Source organism: Glycine max, chromosome 8 (assembly GCF_000004515.6).
Source record: "Glycine max cultivar Williams 82 chromosome 8, Glycine_max_v4.0, whole genome shotgun sequence".
NCBI classification, from domain to species: domain Eukaryota; kingdom Viridiplantae; phylum Streptophyta; class Magnoliopsida; order Fabales; family Fabaceae; genus Glycine; species Glycine max.
This window is the reverse complement of record NC_038244.2, coordinates 21,233,971-21,254,953: the sequence shown is the minus strand read 5'-3', so window position 1 is coordinate 21,254,953 and position 20,983 is coordinate 21,233,971. Positions and strand designations below refer to the sequence as shown.

Genomic DNA, 20,983 nt, shown 5'->3' with positions numbered 1-20,983 from the left:
CTGTGCATAAAAAAAATATAAAAATCAATAACGTGAATTGGGGCCACAGTATTAATAAGGATGTGATTAAATATTCAACCAAACAAACTAAAACTTTATAGACAAAGACCTGAAGTAAATAACTAAGAAATAAAAACACATGGAGCAACAATAACGTGAATTGGAAGAAATTATTAGGTCGTGAATTGGGGTGTAGAGATATGTACATTGAATCTTTAACTATTTGTAAGGCATTGAAGGCAAGCAGTCAACAAAAACATGTCACGTCGTAGATCTTCATTGGATCACTTCCTCAAGCAGTGCCCCAAGTTGTTGAAAATGAAAACCAACCTTCAATTCGTTAATTCTTCTACCCACTAAGTGGCAACAAACAATCAATTGTCCTTCATCACGGATAGTGGGCATTTTCATTCGTGTCACTGATTAGGTCACAACATATCCTAATTAACTCTACGGGTTTGAGTCTCAATCAACCTCAGTATCATAATTCATAAGACTAGATGAGTATTTCAACTACGTAGACTTTAGGGGAAAATAAATACTAATGTTGCTGGCATGGGAATGAGTCAAAATGAAACTTCAACATCTACAATGTTACAATCTCTATTCTCGTGTAATGGATTTTACTTATCCATGTCAAAATGATGCATCACTGATTTTTTAAGAATTTCTCTGTTGAATAGAAATGGGAATTGAAACCGGGACAAGTCACTTTTAAAATAAACTTAATAGACAAGCAAAGTTGTATTAATATTTAGTTACCAACATTAGACAACTACATATGGGGTATAAAAATGTATGCTTTTGGGGTTGAGATATCTTCCACATTTTAAAACAAATTATATACTATTGCAGTCAAATAGATTAAGTACAGCACCATTCAGTCAAACGGGGCTAGTGAAGAACTGTATAGGAGTCATTATGTTGCTAACAAGAAGAGATCTCCTTTCAAAAAACAGATACTAACGCAAGACTATAGTGCATCTAAAACCCCTGCCATTTTTGAGATTGGGATTCAAATTACAAACCTATACTGGACCTAACTTTTGGTGAATACTCTAGCCCGTATTAATTAATTTATTTGAATTATAATAGCTAAAACACAAACCCTCATCTACATTTGTTGTTTTAATTTGCTAAGTATTCTTATGAGATGTGTTTTTCTCAGCTTTTGACACTAACAGTTAATTTTGGTTAATGTAACAGACATCTATTTGGTGTGGCATCTCTCAGAGTGTGGTCAAGTTGGCCAAGTTAATTTTATAAACTAACATAACAAAAGGACACATTTAATCTAACAAAAATAATTTAACAGACTAAAGTAAAAAAAAATTAAGTAATCAACCCTAAAAAAATTGTAGATATAAGACTAAAATTCTTGTTTATTCTATTATAATCTATCTATCTATATTAATTATGATTATTAAAAATAATTTTCATTTCTAATTTTATTTCAATAAAAATTATCCATAAACTTTATACAATGTTTAATACCTCTATTTCAGGACTTATTAGGATTTATAATTATAAATTATCATACAAAATTCATGAATGTTATAAATAAAATATTTGTTATAAAAGTGAATAAACTTATCATATAGATAACATAAAATTGGATAGTGATATAAAACAAATAAATATTCATATAGTGCACGTGTACTTTTGTTAATATTTATTTTTTATTTAATGCATAATTTATATTTTAAAATTATTTGAATATATATATATATAATTGTTTGATTTTTTTGCTATAAATAAATAAATTATTTTAAAAATTATATTAAAATAATTACTAACTTTTTTATGTCTATTGAACTCAATATAGCTAGTTAAAAATAAAATCTTGAATAAAAAATCTAAACTTAATTAAGTTTTTCATACCTACCTATAATATAATATTTCTTTAAAAATAATTACATAACATTCATCTTTTTTCTCATATATTTAAAAAATTGTTTTATTTTAATATTTGTCATCAAACTGCATCCACGTGACAAACAAAAATATCTATCATTCAACTTAATCATTAATACAAGTCTATCCGCTTCATTAATTTTTGTTTTGAATTGAAGATAACGGTGGTTAAAAACCGCCACTATCTTTATTTCCATCCTGTTCCCCGTCTTCAAACCAACAACATAAAAGAATTCACTCGAAACTTTCCAAATTCAAACCCAAATCAAAATAATGCACAACAAGCATTTGGGATATGCTTCCATATTGAAACCCTAATGAACTTTTTCGGAAGAGCCTCCCCTTCTCTCACCGCGGCCTTCAAGATCGTGTACGCACTAAAGCCCGGCCTCAGCACCACCACCTACAACGTCATGAGCAGAATGATTCGCCCTCCGCCGCTGCGCTTGAGGCGATTCACGGCCACCCTGGCGCACACAAAGACACCGCGCGCATTCACTGCAAAGGTAGATTTGCCCCACGACTGAGTGGAGCGGGAGTTGGAGGAGTAGATTTGCGACGTGGAGCACGATTTCTCGACCGATTTCTCCCTGGAGCACTTTCAGAGTTATGCAGAGAGAAGGAATAGGGTTCAGTTGGATTACTCGTACAACCTTGTTCCAGTTCCACATTTTTTTCTTCCACCTTTTCTTTCTTGCCAGTTTTTGTTGTTGGTGAAAGAGAGGCCTAGAGAACAAAGTTCCCGTTTTCAAAATTAAAGCTTTTGGGTCTCTGAGGTTTGGTCTCTGCACAAGAACCTTGTTTTCTCATCTGGGTGTGTTGCTTTTGCCTCTGTTGGCTCGATATGAGTGTGGAAAACCAAAGGGAAGATGGGGGTTGTGATCATTTTCCTGTGGGTATGCGTGTTCTTGCTGTGGATGACAACCCAATTTGCCTTAAGGTGTTGGAGAATCTCCTTCGCAAATGCTAATATTATTTTTTAAAAATTAAAAACTAAACAAAAATGAATGATGTGAAGAGGATTGTGTTATGTGATTAGTGACTAAATATAATGACGTGATATTTTATTTACTATATCATCATTTAGTGGATATTATCTTACCGCAGATAATAAAATAAAATGCAAAAAATGAATGGTAGTTAGGTTTTTGAAAACGACCATTAAGAAAAACTTAATTAAATAAAAAATCTAAAAGGTTTAGTGTTACTATGCAGCAGCATCACCTGAGTAGCCACGTGTCAATTTGCATAGCCAAAGCCTTAATTTAGGTCAGCGTGGATTTTCAAGGGTTTTAGATTTTAGCATCTTCACATTCTCAGTCTCTGCACACACCTCAGAAGAACAGAACAGAACCACCAGTGCTTTTCAAAGACGGTGAGATCTCAACTTCCTTTCAATTTTCTTATTTCCATCATAATTTCACTGTTGTTCTCTGAAAGCTTCTTTGGTTCGTTTTTTTTTTCCTCGCAACCTCTTGTTATTGGCTTTGTAGCGGTTGGATGTTTTTTCTCCTTGGTTATTATTTATCCTGTGAAAGATTTGATTTTTAAGGTCCGCAAGAGTTCTTTTTGTTTAAAATACAAGTGAGTATTCTCAATTTTGTTTCTGATTACTTTTTTATGCCTTTCTGGCTTGTGGGCTTTTTTGCTTAGAATTTTTTGGCATATATATTGCACATATGAACATATATTAAGCATAAATAGAGTTTTGCTGAAGCAGTGTCATTCTATTGTAGCTAAATTTTGAGTGCAAGAGGCTATCATAAGTTTGTAATTTTAAATTGGAATGAATTGCTTCCAATGATGATGTGTAAGAATTTATTCATGAATCTATGACTACTGTGAGATCATCGCTGCTATGAAGCGAGGATGCTTTTTTCTCACCTAGGATTTGATCTCTAGTCTGTCTACCAAGTGGAATGAACCAGACACCCCCCCTCAGACTTGATGCTGTGGAGAGTGGAGTTCAACCACAAGTCCAAAACCTTTAATGGTGACTTTTAATTTTTGTGCTGTAGCTAATTTGAAATTAGATTGCAATTGTATAAATGATTCTTTATAATGTGTAAGAATGTGACCGGGGGTGGAACTTCTGTATGCAGAAGAGCACAGGTTACATTGAACAATTAATATAATGTATGGACTTTTTGCTTTGTCATGCTTTTATAGGTTTCAGCAATGGCGTTCTTAAATAAAATTGGAAATCTGGTCAAGAATTCTGCTGTCAAGCACATCAATCAAGATTTTTCAGTGTCTACCCCATCACTTTTCCAAGCAATTAGATCCATGTCATCTGCAAAGCTTTTTGTCGGAGGTACTTTAGCTGATCATGCTGAAATTTTTTCAGAATTGAACATAGCTTCAAATTTTCAATTTTCATTGCAGGTATTTCTTACAGCACTGATGATATGAGTTTGCGAGAGTCTTTTGCTCGCTATGGAGAAGTAATAGATGGTATTTTCTTACTTACTCAGTCTCCTTTTTTTTTCTTTTTTTTTCAGGTAAAGGTAATAATATCATACTAAAAAGAAAATAAGAAAAATCTAATTGTGAACTTTTTTCCCCAAATTCCACAAAGTGAGCCAAAGAATCCCATATGATGCTCACTATGTATATAGTTTGTTAGAGTGGTTATCATTTTTTGTTTTGATAAAATAGAGGTTACTCATTTTATAGTTGTGTACTTGTGTCGCTGTTTCTTTTGTGGCTGTACTTTACTTTGTTCCTTTTAAAATTAATTTCACAATTGTAGTTGTTGGTGATGATAGAGTGGTTTAATAATCCACCAGCAGCATTTTGTGACTGACTGGCAAGTGCCAATCAAATTTAGAAGAATTAAAAAAATTGGCTGCCAAGCATTCATATTTCATAATATGAAGCTGAAACTGTTTGTTTTGGATATTTTACCAGTCAAGGTCATTATGGATCGTGAAACTGGCAGGTCAAGAGGTTTTGGCTTCATAACTTTTGCAACAAGTGAGGATGCATCTTCTGCCATTCAGGGCATGGATGGTCAGGTATTATCTGTTTTCTGGGCTAACTTTTGAAATTGACTTTCATGACACTTTCACATGGTAAGCATGATGTTATATCCTCATATATGAAAAAATTATAAAGTTGTCTTCATATTATATAAAAAAGTAGTAAAAAAACCTTGTGTGCATACCTGGAGTAAGCAATTGCTGTTATTTGGCCGAGGTAAGACAGACATGTTGAATGCCAAGGTGATAAATTTTGGTGCATATGCAAGTGGCTTGAGAGTTCAGATTCAGAAATTAAGCTTCAAACTCAAAAGCATTTATTCTGAAACGGTTAAGGCTTCTTGAACTTCAGTGTAAATAACTTGTGCTATTGTTACCTACATAATAGTATTGTTATCAAGAATGCTTTTCACTAACTATTCTTTATTAAAAAAATTATTTATTCCAAGAGTCGGTTTTAAAAATTTTACACTGAAATTGGATTTCAAAACCTAGATTGATAATTTGAAATTTTGAATTGTATAAAGATTTACTAAAATATTTTACCAATTAAAATTTAATCTTGTCTATTTAAATAAGGAAAGAAAGAATAAGGATACAATTCTTCAGTAGGTTAATCTTGCTGATGTCTGCAAATTTTAGAAAGTAGGCAATGTTTCTTTAACATCTCTAATAATAGTGTTGTTGCAGGATCTTCATGGTCGCAGGATACGGGTGAATTATGCTACAGAAAGGTCACGTCCAGGGTTTGGTGGTGATGGTGGATATAGGGGCAGTGGTGGCAGCGATGGCTACAATAGGGGTGGAAACTATGGAGGTGGATATAACAGTGGCAGCGATGGCTACAATAGGGGTGGAAACTATGGAAGTGGCAATTATAATGTTACAAGCAGCTATAGTGATGGCAATGCTGAAACTAGTTACACTAGTGGTGCTAATGCTGGTAATTACCAATTCAATGAAAATTCTGGTGGAGTTTTTGGCTCAGCTAGCGGTGAATTCAGCAGCAACCAAAATGACGCAACAGGTGCAGACAATGATGAATTCATTGAGCCACTTGAAGACAATGTGAGGGAGAACAATGATGAACCTACTGACTACGCTCAGAACCGCTGATGAGAATTTTCACCTTGCCTAGAGCAAGTTACTTCTTCTGGAGTTTATGATAAACAAACGTGTTTCCAATTTCTTTTTCACCCTCTTGATTTTCATATGTTCATTGGCTTGAACTTGATAGTTTGTCAGCTCAACGACTGATGTAAAATAAGATTTTTCTAGTTGAACTCCATTTAGAATGATTTTAGTTTTCAACCATTCAACACCTGGAATGATATATATAGTCAAATTGACATGTTTTAATAATGGAAAGCAAGAGTTTGGACGACAGTTTATTCAAGCTGGTACCTATTCGATGGAGTTTAGTCGATTGTTAGCAGAATGGAGATGATGATAACTACACGAATGAAACTTGTGGGCTGTGGCAGCAATGGCTATAGCAATGCTAACTAGCTCCATTTGTGGTAGCACGAATTCACGTATCAACAAGGACGACCTAAAATAGTTTTCAAAGCCATTAAGGTCTTATGATGTTATTTCATTATCCCTTTATGACAATAATGACAATAAGTGTAAAATCAGTTTTTTTTTTCTTATAAAGGAAATATATGATCAAGAACAAAACATTAGAAGGCATCAATATACTCAATGTTAATACGTCGGGATTTAGATAGTTCTAAGAGTAACTTTAGTGGTAGATCTCAAATTAATATATTAGATAACTTTTTATGGATCCTAGTGTGTCATGTAGGATTAAAGATTTCTTAAAATTTCTCATTTTTTCTTTAGTGATAGATCTCATTTTGGAATCTTAGATGATTTTTTATAGGTTTCACATCAACTTCATTTTTAAATATTTGTTAAATTAAATATAATTAATTAAGTAATTAATTTTTTCTCCCCTCCCTTTCCTTTCAGTTGCCTTTTTTTTTTCTCCTCGGTCTCTCTTCATACACTACTTTCTTTCTTTTTTCTTCTTTCTTCTTCCTCCGTCGCGGCCTCCTTCCCCTCTGTCGTGACTTTCTTCTTCTCTTTCTTTTTTCTTCTCTTCCTCTATCATGGCCTCCTTCCCTTCCGCCTTATCCTCAACCGTGAGCCCCCCTTCCCCCTTCCCCTCCACCACGACACCCCCTTGCTAGTATGTCTATTTTTTATTTTTTATTTTTTGTCTATATTTTGCTTTCTTCTTCTTCATCTCCTTTTGTCCTATTTTTTTTTGTCTCTGTTCTCCTCCTGCATTTTGTTGTTTTGTTGTTAGGGAGAGAGAGTAAAAAGAATTGTTTCTTTAACAATGTGTAGATCTGGTTTCTTGTACAAGAACTCATTCTCTATGCTAGAGAGATGTCTAACTCCTTTATTGGGAGATCTAGTGAATAACAGATCTTGAGCTCAAGACCTAATACTAAGTTGCTCTAACTAGAAAGATCATTGGTAGCCTAAAGACAATTTCTATATGTTATTTCTCAAAATGACCCACTTGCTATCACCTCTAAGGATGTGATTTAATTTTGGACAAATATATTTTTGGTTCAACTTTTCATGCTTTTGGTCCTCCAATTTTTTGAAGATTGGTCTTCATCCTTATCTTTTTTTCGTCATATATTTTAGTCCTTATTATCTATTTTAGTCGTTATGTAATGACGTGACATTAAGTTTGATATTATTTTATTAAGTTTTCTATTTTGAAGGTTTTTAGCCGCCAGAAATTGCTTGCTTAGGCATAAAAAATTCTTGATCTATGAACATCAAACCTAGAAACAAAACATCTCCAAAAATTTTCATCTCCATTGAATTGCCACTTAAGATCTATAGATCTCATGAGAATGGATGTTGTAAGGGACAAGATGTGTTTTGACTACCATCACATAAAAGTTACACACCATTGCACAACGCACCTTTCTTCCTCTCTCACTCCACTTCACGCCCCCTTCTTCCTCTCCATTTTGCACTAGATCCCTCATCGTGTTGGAACACCTTCCAATCCTTCATCAACGAATTTGACCCCAACATCAACAACTGAACCTCTTGCGGTTTCAGAACCAAGTGAATCTCCAAGTTTCTGTCTTTGTGGTATATAATTTGTTTCTCTTGAGGTGCTCCAACCAAAGTGACGACAATGTCATCTTTGACACAAAGTGATGCAACCCAAGCCACCACCACCTTCATGTCCTCAGCCACCAAACCCAACCACTGTGCCGCACAAGACACTACCACCTCCGTAAATGTGCACGGCCCCTTTCCTTACACCACTGTAATTGCGTGCAACCCTTCCCCCTACATCACTGTTTACATGCGCCGCCACCGCCACCACCACCCGTCCACAAGTGTGCGTGTTTTGAGCTTGAATCTAATTTTGGGACATATCAAAATCTGGCCGCTAACCCACCCCCGCCCCCCCGCCCCCCAAAAAAAATATGTTTAGGATGTTTCTAAAAAAAGTTATCTTAACAATTTCTATCTTTTTAACTGTCAAAAAAGATTCACATTAAAATAATAATAAAAATAGTAACACATCATCACTAACAATCAAAATAGATGACAAGGACCAAAATATTGGATGAAAAAAAAGTATAAAGAGAAAGACTAATCTTTGAAAAGTTAAAGGACAGAAACCAAGAATTAAAAAGTTGGAGGACCAAAAGCATATTTTATCTTTTAATTTTTAAGCTTTAATTTATTGTCAAGGGGAATTGGCTTCTTTGTTGCTCTAGGTGCTTCAGTTGGCACCAGTGTAAATTTAACTCAATTCCTACCGCTGACCATTTCTTTGACAGTAACTTTGATTTCGTGACCATTAGATGAGCAGCCACACTAATGTTAAAATCAAATTAAAAAAAAAATATATATCACTGCCACATGACTTAAATTTAGATTATACACAGAATTTTGAGCAATTTATATCACATCCAATACAACTTGTGTTTTTAAATCGTTGAACCGGGTGCGGATATGTATGAAGATGGTAGGTAACCCACGTAAAAAAAAAAAAATAATAATAATAATAATAATACAAGCTTTGCAATTGCTTGTTCAATCTAACATGGAAGCTTAGTTTCACTCAGCCAGGGGCCCAGGATGAACAATTAACAGGGTTCTGACTATAAAAATGGGGGGAAGAAGGAAAAAACAGTTCCTTATCACAGCATCGTTACTTTAGCGGCCTACTAAACCACTGAAAAGAGACTACCAGTGTACATGCATACTCAAATAGGGACAAAAAATTACAACATACAAATCTACTCTCGCGAAGCATATGAGAATGAGCAATTACAACCTTTAAAATGCTACTAAACCAACTATTTCACTCCAAAAATCATGCTAAGGGCTTCCCATTCCACCCCGGGGAAGAAGAGTATGTAACCAGCAAGAACTAGTTCCAACCCAAAAAATAAATATTTACATATCTACGTCCAATATGCACTTTGTAGCTCATAAAGCCCAGAAAGGCTTTTGAACCCCAGTTGCTCGGGTGTCATGAGGAAGTGATTCCTCACTAGAATCGTCTATATCATCATCATCCTCCTCTCCATATTCCATTAGGTTGACCAATGTATCTGAAATAAATACATAAAAACAGTATAAAGATGTTTAACAAAAGATGGCATTGTAAGTTAAATTACAGGGTCAGACAAAACAAAAGATAAATGTTCCATAGAGAGAACATTGACCCAAATATAGTAAAAGCAGGCTTAATTCTAACCAGGAACTGCATCAGATTTTGTCTTAAGCAAAGTCTTGTTCTTGTTGTGTACTTTAACTTCAAATGGATCAGAAAATTTAGGCGGAGGTGGTGGGGGCATGGTTCTCAGTAGAGGAGGTGGCATTCCATTGGATGATGGCGGGACCAACTTCTTAGGGGCAGGCATTGTTAATATATTCCTCACAACCAGACCGTCAGATTGTTCATAAGGTTTTAGAGGTTGCAATCCCTGCAATTGAGTTAGAGTGGGAGAAAACAAAAACCCAAACACAACTTTTGAATCAGATACTTTACTAATTGTTCCAACATGCCAAACTACAAAGTCAAATTAAGACTGAACTGCAAATGATAAAAGCAATACCAAATGTAGCATTGATGTAAAATATCATGATAAAAAATCTTGCACACAACTGGATATTTTAGTGAGCAATGGGTTGATTGGTAGCATAAAAGAATTAATGGTGGTGTAAGATGTTCTAAGAGTGTCTCTTCAAAGGATAACCAATCAAGGGAAAGAGCTTTTTTAATTTACTTTGCCCATACAAACAATTTTTATTTTATTCCTTTTTTATTATACCTTGCTATGATATCTCATGTTCTAGTTTTATATTTTCTCCTATCTCTAACTGTCTTTTTTTCAATTTAACGAATTGGCATCAATTTGGTGCTGGTATGGTAAACCCTTTTCTTCAGGAAATTGACAGTCCATATATGCAGGACTAGAGGAGGGCATGGCTGAAAAGCATGCCACAAAATATATTGCAGCAATTTTACCAATGAAAGAAAATATCAGAATAACATCTTGGATTGGACAGGGCATATGCTGTGAAGCCACAAGCACCCTCCTACTCCTCCAAAACTGAAAACCCTGTCAAACATACAAACCAATGGCCCAACAGACAGGTCCAGTGTCAGGCTTTTAGCTTCATAGAAGGTCAGAGAAAATACCTGGAATATTAAGCATTAACAGTCAGCACAAGATAACATATTTAAATCAGAACAGAGCCACAGATCAACAGTGTTTGAGAGAAAAGTTTTGCACTTAATTTTTCTTTGTTCAAGAAAGTTATAAGAATTCAGTTCTGGAGGGTAAAGTATCGATAGAAAGCTACAAATGTAGTTAAAAAGAAAAGGCTAAAATGTAATTTTCGTCCCTTTATTTTTTCAAATTTGTGATTTTAGTCCTCCTATTTTTTAATTGAGACATTTCATCCCCCATTTTAAAAAGTTTTCCATTTTAGTCCCCCATTTTTTAATTAAGACGTCCCCCACTTTTAAAAAAATTCACAATTTTAGTTTTTGTGGTTAATTTCAAACATTGATATATATACTTTGTAAACCTTAACAGACACGTGTCTATTTATTATCTACATGATAATTTTTTTTTAATTATTTAATTACTAACAAGCTTAATTTATTTAAAAAGGTACATAGTCAAGTCTGAAATTGAAAAAGAGGACTAAAATCGCAGATTATTAAAAAGTGGGGAACAAAATGTCTCAATTAAAAAATAGGGAACTAAAATTAAGGATTTTTTAAAAGTGGGAGACAAAATGTCTCAATTAAAAAATAGGACTAAAATTACAAATTTGGAAAAATAGAGGAACAAAAGTTACATTTTAGCCAAAGGAAAACAATAAAAGAACAAGGCTCCCTGTTCCAGATAAGTATCCACAAGTGGTTAAATTTATTTCATTTTTTCTTTGTCAAATAGCAAAAGTTTATCTAAACATACAAGATACAACTGGAAGTGAACATACAAAATGCATGCGTCATGTAAGTATAAGAATCATTCCCTATGCTGCAATCAGAAGACCCAGAAGATAGGAAAAATAGTGAAAGGGCAAAATCAACAAAATAGTACTTCTATAGTTCTATCCCACCAGTGGGGGGATTAATTGCTATCAAATTAGTCAATTTGGAGACAATAATCATACCACAAACCTGTCTACATATAACTGACAAAAAGGCAGTCTAACCCTCTGCATAAAAATGTTAGGAGTTGGTGTCAACTCAACTAAGGTTTTGAAAAAAAATGGAGTTTCTGGGATGGTTTTGTGTTGTTTAGAAAGTATGCTATTATTTTAAGTGAAATCAAGATTCTTAAAAATTATTTCTCCAATTTGGAATGACAATGATTTTTTATGGTGCTCCTCATTTACAGCCCTGATGGCAGGTAACTCCAGCTTTGATGCTTTATAAAATATTCAAATTTCAAAGAGTGTATCATAATCCAAAGAGCATAGGTAGAAATAAATCTAAATTTCCATAAACCAAGCCCTTCATTCATTTGCAAGCTTACTAGAAACTACAATTAAATGAAGGGACTTGAATGATATTTCCCTTGATGTATGCAATGATGTATTTAAAGAATTTATCAATGACAATACAATGACCTGATTGAGTTTTGTTGTGCCTTTTGAACCAACTGGCAATTCTTGAAATTTTCGTCTCTGAGGCGGCCGTTTCTCCTTTTCAAGATCAGAGCTTGAGGTTGGCCTGGATTCTCCATTTGATGCTGATGTTGTGGGAGCATCTGTAGATGTGACAGGAGGTGAGTGTCTCAAGGCAAGGGCAACTTGTTGCAAAGGGGTAGCTTGAGGATATAATCCACCATATCCAATATAGCTAGTACCACCTGATACTAAAGGGGGAGGAGTATAACCAATCATGTTTGCTTGAGGCCCAGAGCTTAAATGTCCTATAGATTGTGATGGAGTCCCTAAAGTGAGGGAACCAGTGACACCAGTCACTCCAACCAAGGAAGCTGGAGGAACCGGTGTCAAGACCCCAGCTGCTGACATTGAACTAGAGGTTAGGCTAGTACCTGCCTCTAGGTCAATTCCAGAACTCTGAACTCCAGTCAACAACTGCTGTGGGGGTGGAACAGCGCTATAAACTTGTTGTGGGGGTGAAATGGCAGTAGGAATCTGCTTCAACAAAGAAGGGCCGCTATAAACCTGCTGGGGAGGTGGAACAGCAGTGTATACCTGCTGTGGAGGTGGAACAGCACTATAAACCTTACATGATGAAACCCTATGACAGTTAAATCATAAGTTATTCCCTAAAACTTATATGAATCCAACATAAAATAGTTTATCACCGTACCAACAATAAATATAATCAAACAACAGTAGTTTAAAGCATTGAAATGGCAGAAGGCAGGGGAAATTCGCTCTACTACAAATCAGATGTATCAGACCTCAACTTCCCACCCACAAACTGCCCACTTAAACTAAATCTCAGTTCCACAAAAAATTAAAACTAAATTTCAATATAAAGCAAAACTTTGAAATTTAATATATGAATCATCCAACGAAATCCAGAGTTAAATTGCCAAATTAAAGTGCACAGCTATATTAAAGAATACCTGCAACCCCAAAGTACTCAAATTGTAAACAAAATAATAGTGACAGCAAGATAATTATAACAGTGACTGTGACAGTGAAAAAGACAGCAGCAGGAAGAGAGAACCTACATTCATGACAAAAAATCTATGCAACCCTAGATGAGATTCTGGCATGGACTGAATGGAGGGCAAAAGCTCCTAGGTGACAACCTGAAACTCAACTCTAGCCTCTAGGGTATACAGGGTTAGGCTAGCCCTCATAGTAAGGACTTGTGCAAAACCTAGAATATTCATTTTCTACTTATGTCTCATCCTAAAGTATATCAATTTTTTCAAATTACTAAGAGCACCTTAAAGCAGCAATTGTTTACAGAGGCGAGGACCTCTTGTCAGGCACCAGGTGCACAACCAGGCATCTGAGTCTCTGATCAATATCTTTCTAATCTAGCTTAAAATGAGGTCAAACCCCTTATTTTAAAAAGAGGGTCTATGGTTTTCCAGGACAGACAGAGAAAAATTTACTATTTAGGCCCCCTTTTCCTCAATAGAACCAAAGTAATACACCAATAGTTCACAGCAAATGCACAAGTGCTAAAAATAATCCAAGAATGAAAAAGGTATGTTGCATGTTGAAAATAGTATGTTGTGAATTTGAATTATCAAAAGGTAGGTGTCATGCTCCATGAATGATCAAATGCAAGAAATTAGGAATTTTTAGAAAGAAAAAAAATAATTTCTTCTCGGCAAGGGCTAAAATCTGACGAGGGCACAGAATTTCAGAAATTTTCCACTCTGGAGGAGAAACATCTGGCCACAGATCCCATTCCCCTATTAGTATAAAAATAAATACCTTAAAGCACCACACTCCGTACAGATTGTATCCAAAAGATTTTCAGCCAAAAGCTTAGCATCTTCAAGACTTTTCGCATTGTTACTAGACAAAAACAGATGCAGGGGCTGCTGTCCATCTGCAAGCAAAAACATAACTAGATTAAAAAACATATACAATTAAAACATAAGCTATGCTGAAATATCATGCCCTGAACAAGTCCAGATCACAGAAATGAAAAGGTACCTTCTCCATTCAAGCATTCATTGTTTCCTGAACCACGTCCTCTCAGTACAACTGTTGCTCCTGTTTCATTCATAATGTGATTTATATACTGGTCCTGCACGTTCAAATCCAAACCACCACCAACACCAAAACAATTTCTCCCAATCGTATGGAGATGTCAGAGAAAGCTTGAAACATTAGATTATCTCAACTTCAGAAAAATTATATCCAGCAAATACAAATAAAAATTAGTGATGCACGATATTGAAGAAAAAAATACTAGCCTAGGCAGGCTAAGTATTTCTGAAGTGTAGGATGAGACTACAATTTAGCACAAGTCCAGATGTTTTTTTTTTTGGGGGGGGGGGGGGGGGGGGGGGGGGGGGGGATAAATATTGTTTTACTCATTGATGATTGATGTGTTCGGCATGAATCAGAGAATGTTCAGTATCTATTTTTTTATTCTCGTAAAGAAATATTTGATAAGCATCATTTGTTCTTGTGACTTGTGATTGAGTGTATGTGTGGACATACTTTCACCCCAGTCTCTTGGATTAAAGTATTCACATACAAAATGTGCTTCAAAAGTCATCAGAAGAACCATTTTCCAATTCCATCCATCTGAATATCACTTTCAGCACCTAACAAGTATTACAATGCCATATGTAAACATGAGAAGTGCTAGAAACACACTCTCTAATTGGTTAAAAATTATTGAAACTACAAAATCAAGAGAGAGAATCATTAAATATGATGTGAGACACACAAAATTTAGTCATTTTCAATAAATTTCAACAAATAAAAGAGGGTGTGTTTAAAAGAGTGTGTTCCTAGTATTTCTCATGTAACCATAAACTGTAACAACACTCCTCCAGTCTCCCCAGTCCTCCCTTTTATTGCTTAATCAACTCTTGGAAAATCAGTACTCCTAGTAACACCCAAGTATTTTCGCACCATCAAATCATAAGTTGAGAACAAAGACACAGGTAATCCTAGTGAGTGAAAGACTAGAATAGTATGAAAACAAAAACAGCAGATGACCAAGGGGTCACATCACAATCAAAAGAGACCAAAAAAAACTTCTAGACTGTGGCAATTGTCTAATAAAATGTGGCAGACTAAACCACATCAGGTCATAGATGAACCCAACCTCCAAGAGTGACTAGATAAATCAATTGGGTAGGGAAGGGCTTACATTTGGTCCACGTATACGAGCAACAATGTTCAAAGAAGGATCAGCATCAAAGCCCAAAAACACGCATGTACTCAGCATCTGATACAGTAAGAAATTTTGGTTGTTAACATTTAACACATCACAACAATGTGCATAAGCTAGTAATAAATGAATGTCTACCTTCAGTATATTAACCAAAGCAGAAGGTGAGGCGGAAGAAATTGACTGTGAATTTTGCTCCTGTTTAAGCATTTCTTCAATCATTGCAGCAGCACGATCAACAGCTAAAATCCGTTCTGCTGTCTCTTTTATCTGCAATAAAATTTGATGTCACCAAAAGCAAAACTAAATTACATAATTCACCAAAAACAAACACTATCATTTGTGTATTACTGTGTCATGAGTGATGACAGAAAACAAGCCATGTGCTTCTTTTTTAAAGAATAAGAAAACATTTTCAGTTACAAACATCCATCAATCCCTTTCATATGACATTTCATTAATTCCTTTGATTAGACATTATTTTTCTTTTGACTTCTCAAAGCTTTCCAATCTATAAAGTAATAACTGTTTACTTAGTATCAAAACAAAGAATTACACAAAATATCTAATGAAATTCAATTATTTAACCCAATCATCATGCTATATGAAATCAAGCAGCAGCTTTTACATGAGCTCCTGCAGAGATGTGAAGATACAGCGGCTTCCCTCCATCATGTGGCGCATTAGGTAGCCGATACTTCCCCCTATGGAAAAATTCAGGATATACATTACATACAGGAGTATAGAAAACACCAAAAGGATTTTATAAATCCTTAAATGACCAACAAACCTAGTTATAACTATGGCACCAGTGCACCTCTGGATCTGCATGAAGAAGAAGATCCATCATTAAAGATAAAAATTAAGAGTTTGATGTTAATAGATTGTAGAACTGATTGTACATAATTCACCTCCTCTTGTGTCTGGCGTTTTGTCAACTTGTAGCGAACAGAAGACTCTGCATCATTTATGACAATTTCTCGAGCAATTATTAATTCATCTTGGATCTTTTGCTACAAGAAAATTCATCTCACAATTAAGATATGGAACTTGAAATTTGAAATATTATTTAACATATACAAAAGCAATCCATAATAAAAAAAATGTAAAGTGTAGTGGAAAAAGGCATCATAAGCATACTGCAAAATATCTAGGTAGATAAAAGCTTACTAATTAGACAGGTTATACAGCATCCATCTACTCTTAAGCAATTATTCTAAGGAAACTAGAAGAAAAAGAATAGAATACATATGAGTGTGTGACATGCGCAGAACACGCATTTCTCAAAACATACACTATCACATAAAATGAAATAATATATATATATAATCAATGAGATAGTATATTGATGATAACAAAGGACAAAAATATAGTCACTGATTTCACCCCACATCCCAAAACCCACTCTGAAAACCTATGTATGAGCATTGACTCTGAGAAGTACAAATGAATCAGGCTAAATTAAAAATTGCGATAATGGGTACAAGCTAAAAACTTATAATTTGAAAATATATTTGATCTTAAATAGAACCAGCCTAAAAAGTTTCAAGATCAACCAAATCATGTTATTATCAAACTGCAAAATTAAATTTGCAGAATTTCTAAAGTTTTGACATCAAGAACTCGTGATAGAGCAAGTTCCAAGAGGATTAAGTCTAGAGAAGATCACTTTAAGTGTAACTCAGTAGAGCTAAGCTCAATAGTCTTCTCATCAATTCCATAATATTAGTACACAGTCCCTGTGACACAAAGTTCCACATGCATGGACAAGGGTGTACAATGTCCAGTGAAAAAGGTGTTCTACTGCACTTAATGGCATTACATAACTATTTATAAGTGATTTTGATCACCAAATAGTGCAAAACATGAATTGAAGAAATGTGGAGAATTCTCTGAGAAATACTCTCTTCACCATATATTTAGATTATACCATGTTATCAGAGCTCGGAAGGGAAAAACATTGTCGCATCAGAACAGAAACAAAGTGGCTCTCATCTGTATAATAAAATACATTATTCAAAGAAAAAAAAATGTGAGAGTTTTCTTTGAAATAACTTATTCTAAAATGGAAAGAGTAAGGTTGAAGAAATACAACTCAGCTTCAGTAAAATCTCTGGTTTTCAACTGGAGACTAGATGTAGGCTCATTTTCGGCAAAACCAATATATATTTGAATGCTCAAACTCTTGTTTATCATTTTGTTTCTGTTTACATCTTTGCAACGTATCTTCATTTTAGTTCTGTTTATGCAAATTTGCTTCAGTGGGTATCTAAAAACCCAGGAGGAAAATAAGATTCCTAGCACTCCACTGTTTTGCCAGGTTTTTTGTCCTCTCTCTAATGGCTGACTGTTATAACTAACTAATAAGTATTACTTATATTCCAACTCCAACCCCCTCCCCCCAAAATATTTTGCTTATATAACTTACTAATCAGGTTCAGGTAATCTCTGCTTGCACTTTACTTGGACTTCCATATAGTGTGTGATTGCCATTTCAAAGGCACTAAACATCTGTTTTCACTTTCCAAAGCACAAAACAGAGAAGCAACAACACTGATGGATCGGAAAAAGTGTGGGTAAACTTCACTGGAACTGTAACCCAAACACACCCATAGTCTTATTAATACTGGAAAATTAAACATCAGACAGATCCTTGTTTCTGCATATTTGTAACTTTTCACTATAAATTTCTATGCTGCAATATTGCTTTTAATTGGACCAAGGATTTGGTTTTTCTATCCCCCTTTATTGTGTTTATTGCACCTTCAAAGATCTCCCTACCATTCCCATATTACAAATCCTAGGATAAAATTTCATTTAACAACTACACACTCAACTTCCCCAAAACCAAAAAAATAAAATATTGGCATAGCAGTTTAATCAAGAAAGGGCACCGACAAATATGATAAACATCATAAGAGATTAGAAATCCCACACTCACTTGATTCAATTTTTGTGCGGCAACAGCAGCTGCAACTGTGTGTTGCGGAAGCTGAGAAGAAGCTGCCAGAGGATTCCTCAAAAGAGCTCCGGAGATCATCGGAGCCATGGCAGGAAATGCAACCCCTCCAAGAGACACGGCATTGCTCAAAGGGAGTGCTCCAGGAACTGCCATCCCAACTGGCATCAATGACTCCGCCGGTTGATCCCACTTTCTCTTCTTTCTACACAGAAACCAAAACACACACCAAATCCGTCAGAGACAAATTTGTTTAGCATTTCCATCACATATCAATAAACCAACAACAACTTCTTGTTCCAATAGCTGAGATCAGCTACATGGATCACACAACACCATTCAGCTCGGATGCCAATGTAACCCTAATTCTAAAATCTCAAGCACTACACCAAACAAATAATCACAATTCCATGCACCAAATAAAAACAAAGGAGAACTATAAATAAATCAATAGAATCGACACCAAACAAAATTCAAACCAATTTCACTTAATTTGCAAAAAACACGAAAAGGAAGGCATTACAGTGAAGGAGACTTTACCTCTGCCGCGTCTGCGAAGCATCGTTGGCCGCGGAGGTTTTGTCGGAAGAAGAAACCCTAACGCTGCTATCCTCTGTCATTGTTTGAGCGATTCTGAGCTGCGAAAGAAGAAGAAAAAGTGCAATTGCGTCGCGTTTTGGTTCTCTATGCTTCTTCTTCGTTTTCGATACCCGAAAACGAAAAAGGATTCACGCGAGCGTCGGTAGGTTGGAACGAACGTGATTGGTCGGTGAAACGGGGTTTTGTGCCTAACGCCCAAAGTCGTACGGATGCGTTACGGAAGATGGGTTAAACGACACAATGCAGAGATTAAACCGTCGTCGTCTGTTTCGTACTCCTATAGTAAAAGATGAGTTGTGCAATTATGGAGTATTATTTTTTTAATGAATTTTGTTGTAACATTTGTTTTTTTATGAAGAAAAAAATCAAATTAATCGGCAAGTCCTTCTCCATGTACATTCATTTTTTCTTGACTAAATTGTAATTTCTGACATGTTATTTTAATTTTTAATTTTAGTTCATAAATTTTTTTAAAAAATTGTAACTTTAATCTGATCTTCATTTTATTAGTACATTATACTAATGTATAATTTTAGTCCATAATTGAAGATTAGACAACAAAAATTTTAATTTTCTATTGTCATTTTCTCCTTAAATAACATGACTTTACACTATAATGTACTAATAAGAAAATAAACAAAATGATAAAAAATGAGTAAATTATACATATTACTTTTGAGGTTTACAATTATTACACTAGATGTCCTTTCATATTAGAATCTTACAAAAAAAAAAAATTCTTAATTTTTTTGTTTGTTACACTAGGTTCCCTTAAGCATGTTAGATATAAAAGATGTTAAGGGAAAAGGTCATGTTATTGGCACATGAACTTTTTTTTTCAAAAATGTCATCATCTCTTTTATTTGACATAACATTGGTTTCTTGAGAAACAAAATTAACGTTCACACATAGGATTATTTTCATAACTTGAAGAACACTTCAAGAACACCAAGCATTCTATGAATTTCAAATTTATCAACACCTCAAATTTTTGCTTTTAATCACAATTTTCCACTTCAAATCAAATAATTACACATCAAGATCTTTAAATAAAAGTATCAAACTATAATAAAACTCTTCAGCACAAACTAACATAGAATCAAATGAATTAAATCAAGAAATTTCCATAATTTTATATGAACCAACTAAAAACAACTATGACCAAGATGAATGTAAATTTATCCAAAGGATCATAACGAGCATCCAAATATTTTGTACTAGGTCCCAAACTACTCAAGCAAGGGCCTTGAATGTGTCTTCGACCTCAAAGACAAATTGTGTTTCCATAGCAATCATCATCTCCAGAACCTTCAATGTGTCTTCAACCGCTTCTCTAGAATGAACTTCACATTAGATAACATTTTTGCATAAATATCAACCACATTTAATATTTTTGCTTGCAAACAAGGATTTGGGCAATTTGTTTTCAATTTGATTACAACGTGCGTCCATGGCGGTTCTTCAGATCTAACACCTCTCTCTTCATATCTCATCTCCTTCTTGCATAGGTGCTTCCGCTCTTTAGATACAACGCTTCTCTCTTCCGATCTCACCGCCTTCGCTCCATAGTCGCAAAACTAGCATCCATCTCCATCTCCATCTCCATCTCCATCGCCGCTGCTGATTCATGAGGTTAGAGATGACGATGGGAGTGAGGTGCAATGGAGAAGGATTAAACTTAATCTGACCATGCTAATTGAGAGGGGCAAATTCAGATTACCATAAAGTTTAATTTTATTTGTTTTCCTTTATTAAAAAGAGTAAATTATACTCACACCCCCTATGTTTTTTTCAAATTGCACCCGAAATTCCTCATTTTTTGCACCCTACAAAAAACCCCTGAATTGTTTAGTTCACATTACACCCAGACCCATTCCCTCCTAAACACCATTTAGTAATTTAACAGAAAATAGACACATATTGGTATCATGACTTTTAATTAAAATTTTTGTCTAAAATACCCTTATATTTTTTCTCACAGTCGCAATCTCCTGTGCTTTTTCCAAATTACACTTGACACCCCTTCTTTTTTGTACCCAACAAAAAACTCCTTAATTGTTTAGCTCATATTACACTTAGACTCCCTCCCTCCTAAACATTGTTTAATAATTTAATAGAAGGTAGACACATGTTGGTCACATGACTTTTAATGAA

At 34.8% G+C, this 20,983-nt stretch overlaps 2 protein-coding genes across 21 annotated transcripts; one reads left to right on the top strand and one right to left on the bottom strand.

Annotated features, from left to right (window-relative positions):
• Window positions 1-1,996: 1,996 nt before the first annotated feature.
• LOC100818300 (glycine-rich RNA-binding protein 4, mitochondrial) lies at window positions 1,997-6,172 on the top strand. Of its 15 annotated transcripts, none has more exons than XM_041018401.1 (7): window positions 1,997-2,854; window positions 3,133-3,289; window positions 3,817-3,907; window positions 4,084-4,228; window positions 4,300-4,368; window positions 4,825-4,931; window positions 5,586-6,172. In XM_041018401.1, exons 3-7 carry the CDS (start codon window positions 3,905-3,907, stop codon window positions 6,009-6,011), a joined length of 750 nt encoding a protein of 249 aa, XP_040874335.1. In that variant the 5' UTR covers window positions 1,997-2,854; window positions 3,133-3,289; window positions 3,817-3,904; the 3' UTR covers window positions 6,012-6,172. The 15 variants fall into 15 exon arrangements, with proteins under 15 accessions (XP_040874335.1, XP_040874330.1, XP_040874336.1 ...); XM_041018396.1 differs by having other exon boundaries at window positions 3,803-3,907; XM_041018402.1 differs by having other exon boundaries at window positions 3,779-3,907.
• A 3,000-nt stretch (window positions 6,173-9,172) lies between these two features.
• LOC100798576 (protein RIK) lies at window positions 9,173-19,120 on the bottom strand. Of its 6 annotated transcripts, XM_041018392.1 has the most exons (14): window positions 18,770-19,117; window positions 18,212-18,434; window positions 16,182-16,283; window positions 16,061-16,095; window positions 15,899-15,974; window positions 15,409-15,540; window positions 15,250-15,327; window positions 14,076-14,169; window positions 13,851-13,968; window positions 12,479-12,687; window positions 12,290-12,295; window positions 12,048-12,187; window positions 9,652-9,880; window positions 9,173-9,505 (listed from the first exon to the last, which is right to left on the bottom strand). In XM_041018392.1, exons 1-14 carry the CDS (start codon window positions 18,847-18,849, stop codon window positions 9,381-9,383), a joined length of 1,647 nt encoding a protein of 548 aa, XP_040874326.1. In that variant the 5' UTR covers window positions 18,850-19,117; the 3' UTR covers window positions 9,173-9,380. The 6 variants fall into 6 exon arrangements, with proteins under 6 accessions (XP_040874326.1, XP_006585772.1, XP_006585773.1 ...); XM_006585709.4 differs by having other exon boundaries at window positions 12,290-12,687; XM_006585710.4 differs by having other exon boundaries at window positions 12,048-12,295.
• Window positions 19,121-20,983: the final 1,863 nt, after the last annotated feature.

Bases quoted from the DNA above. Each gene is read 5' to 3' on its own strand.
- LOC100818300 (XM_041018401.1), top strand. The intron at 4,369-4,824 runs GTATTTTCTTAC...ATATTTTACCAG, and splicing joins CTATGGAGAAGTAATAGATG to TCAAGGTCATTATGGATCGT. The intron at 4,932-5,585 runs GTATTATCTGTT...GTGTTGTTGCAG, and splicing joins TTCAGGGCATGGATGGTCAG to GATCTTCATGGTCGCAGGAT.
- LOC100798576 (XM_006585708.4), bottom strand. From the start codon at position 18,849: ATGACAGAGGATAGCAGCGTTAGGGTTTCTTCTTCCGACAAAACCTCC. The intron at 15,541-15,898 runs GTAAAAGCTGCT...ATTTTATTGCAG, and splicing joins ACATCTCTGCAGGAGCTCAT to ATAAAAGAGACAGCAGAACG. The intron at 9,881-12,047 runs GTCATTGTATTG...ACTCAATTGCAG, and splicing joins GCACAACAAAACTCAATCAG to GGATTGCAACCTCTAAAACC.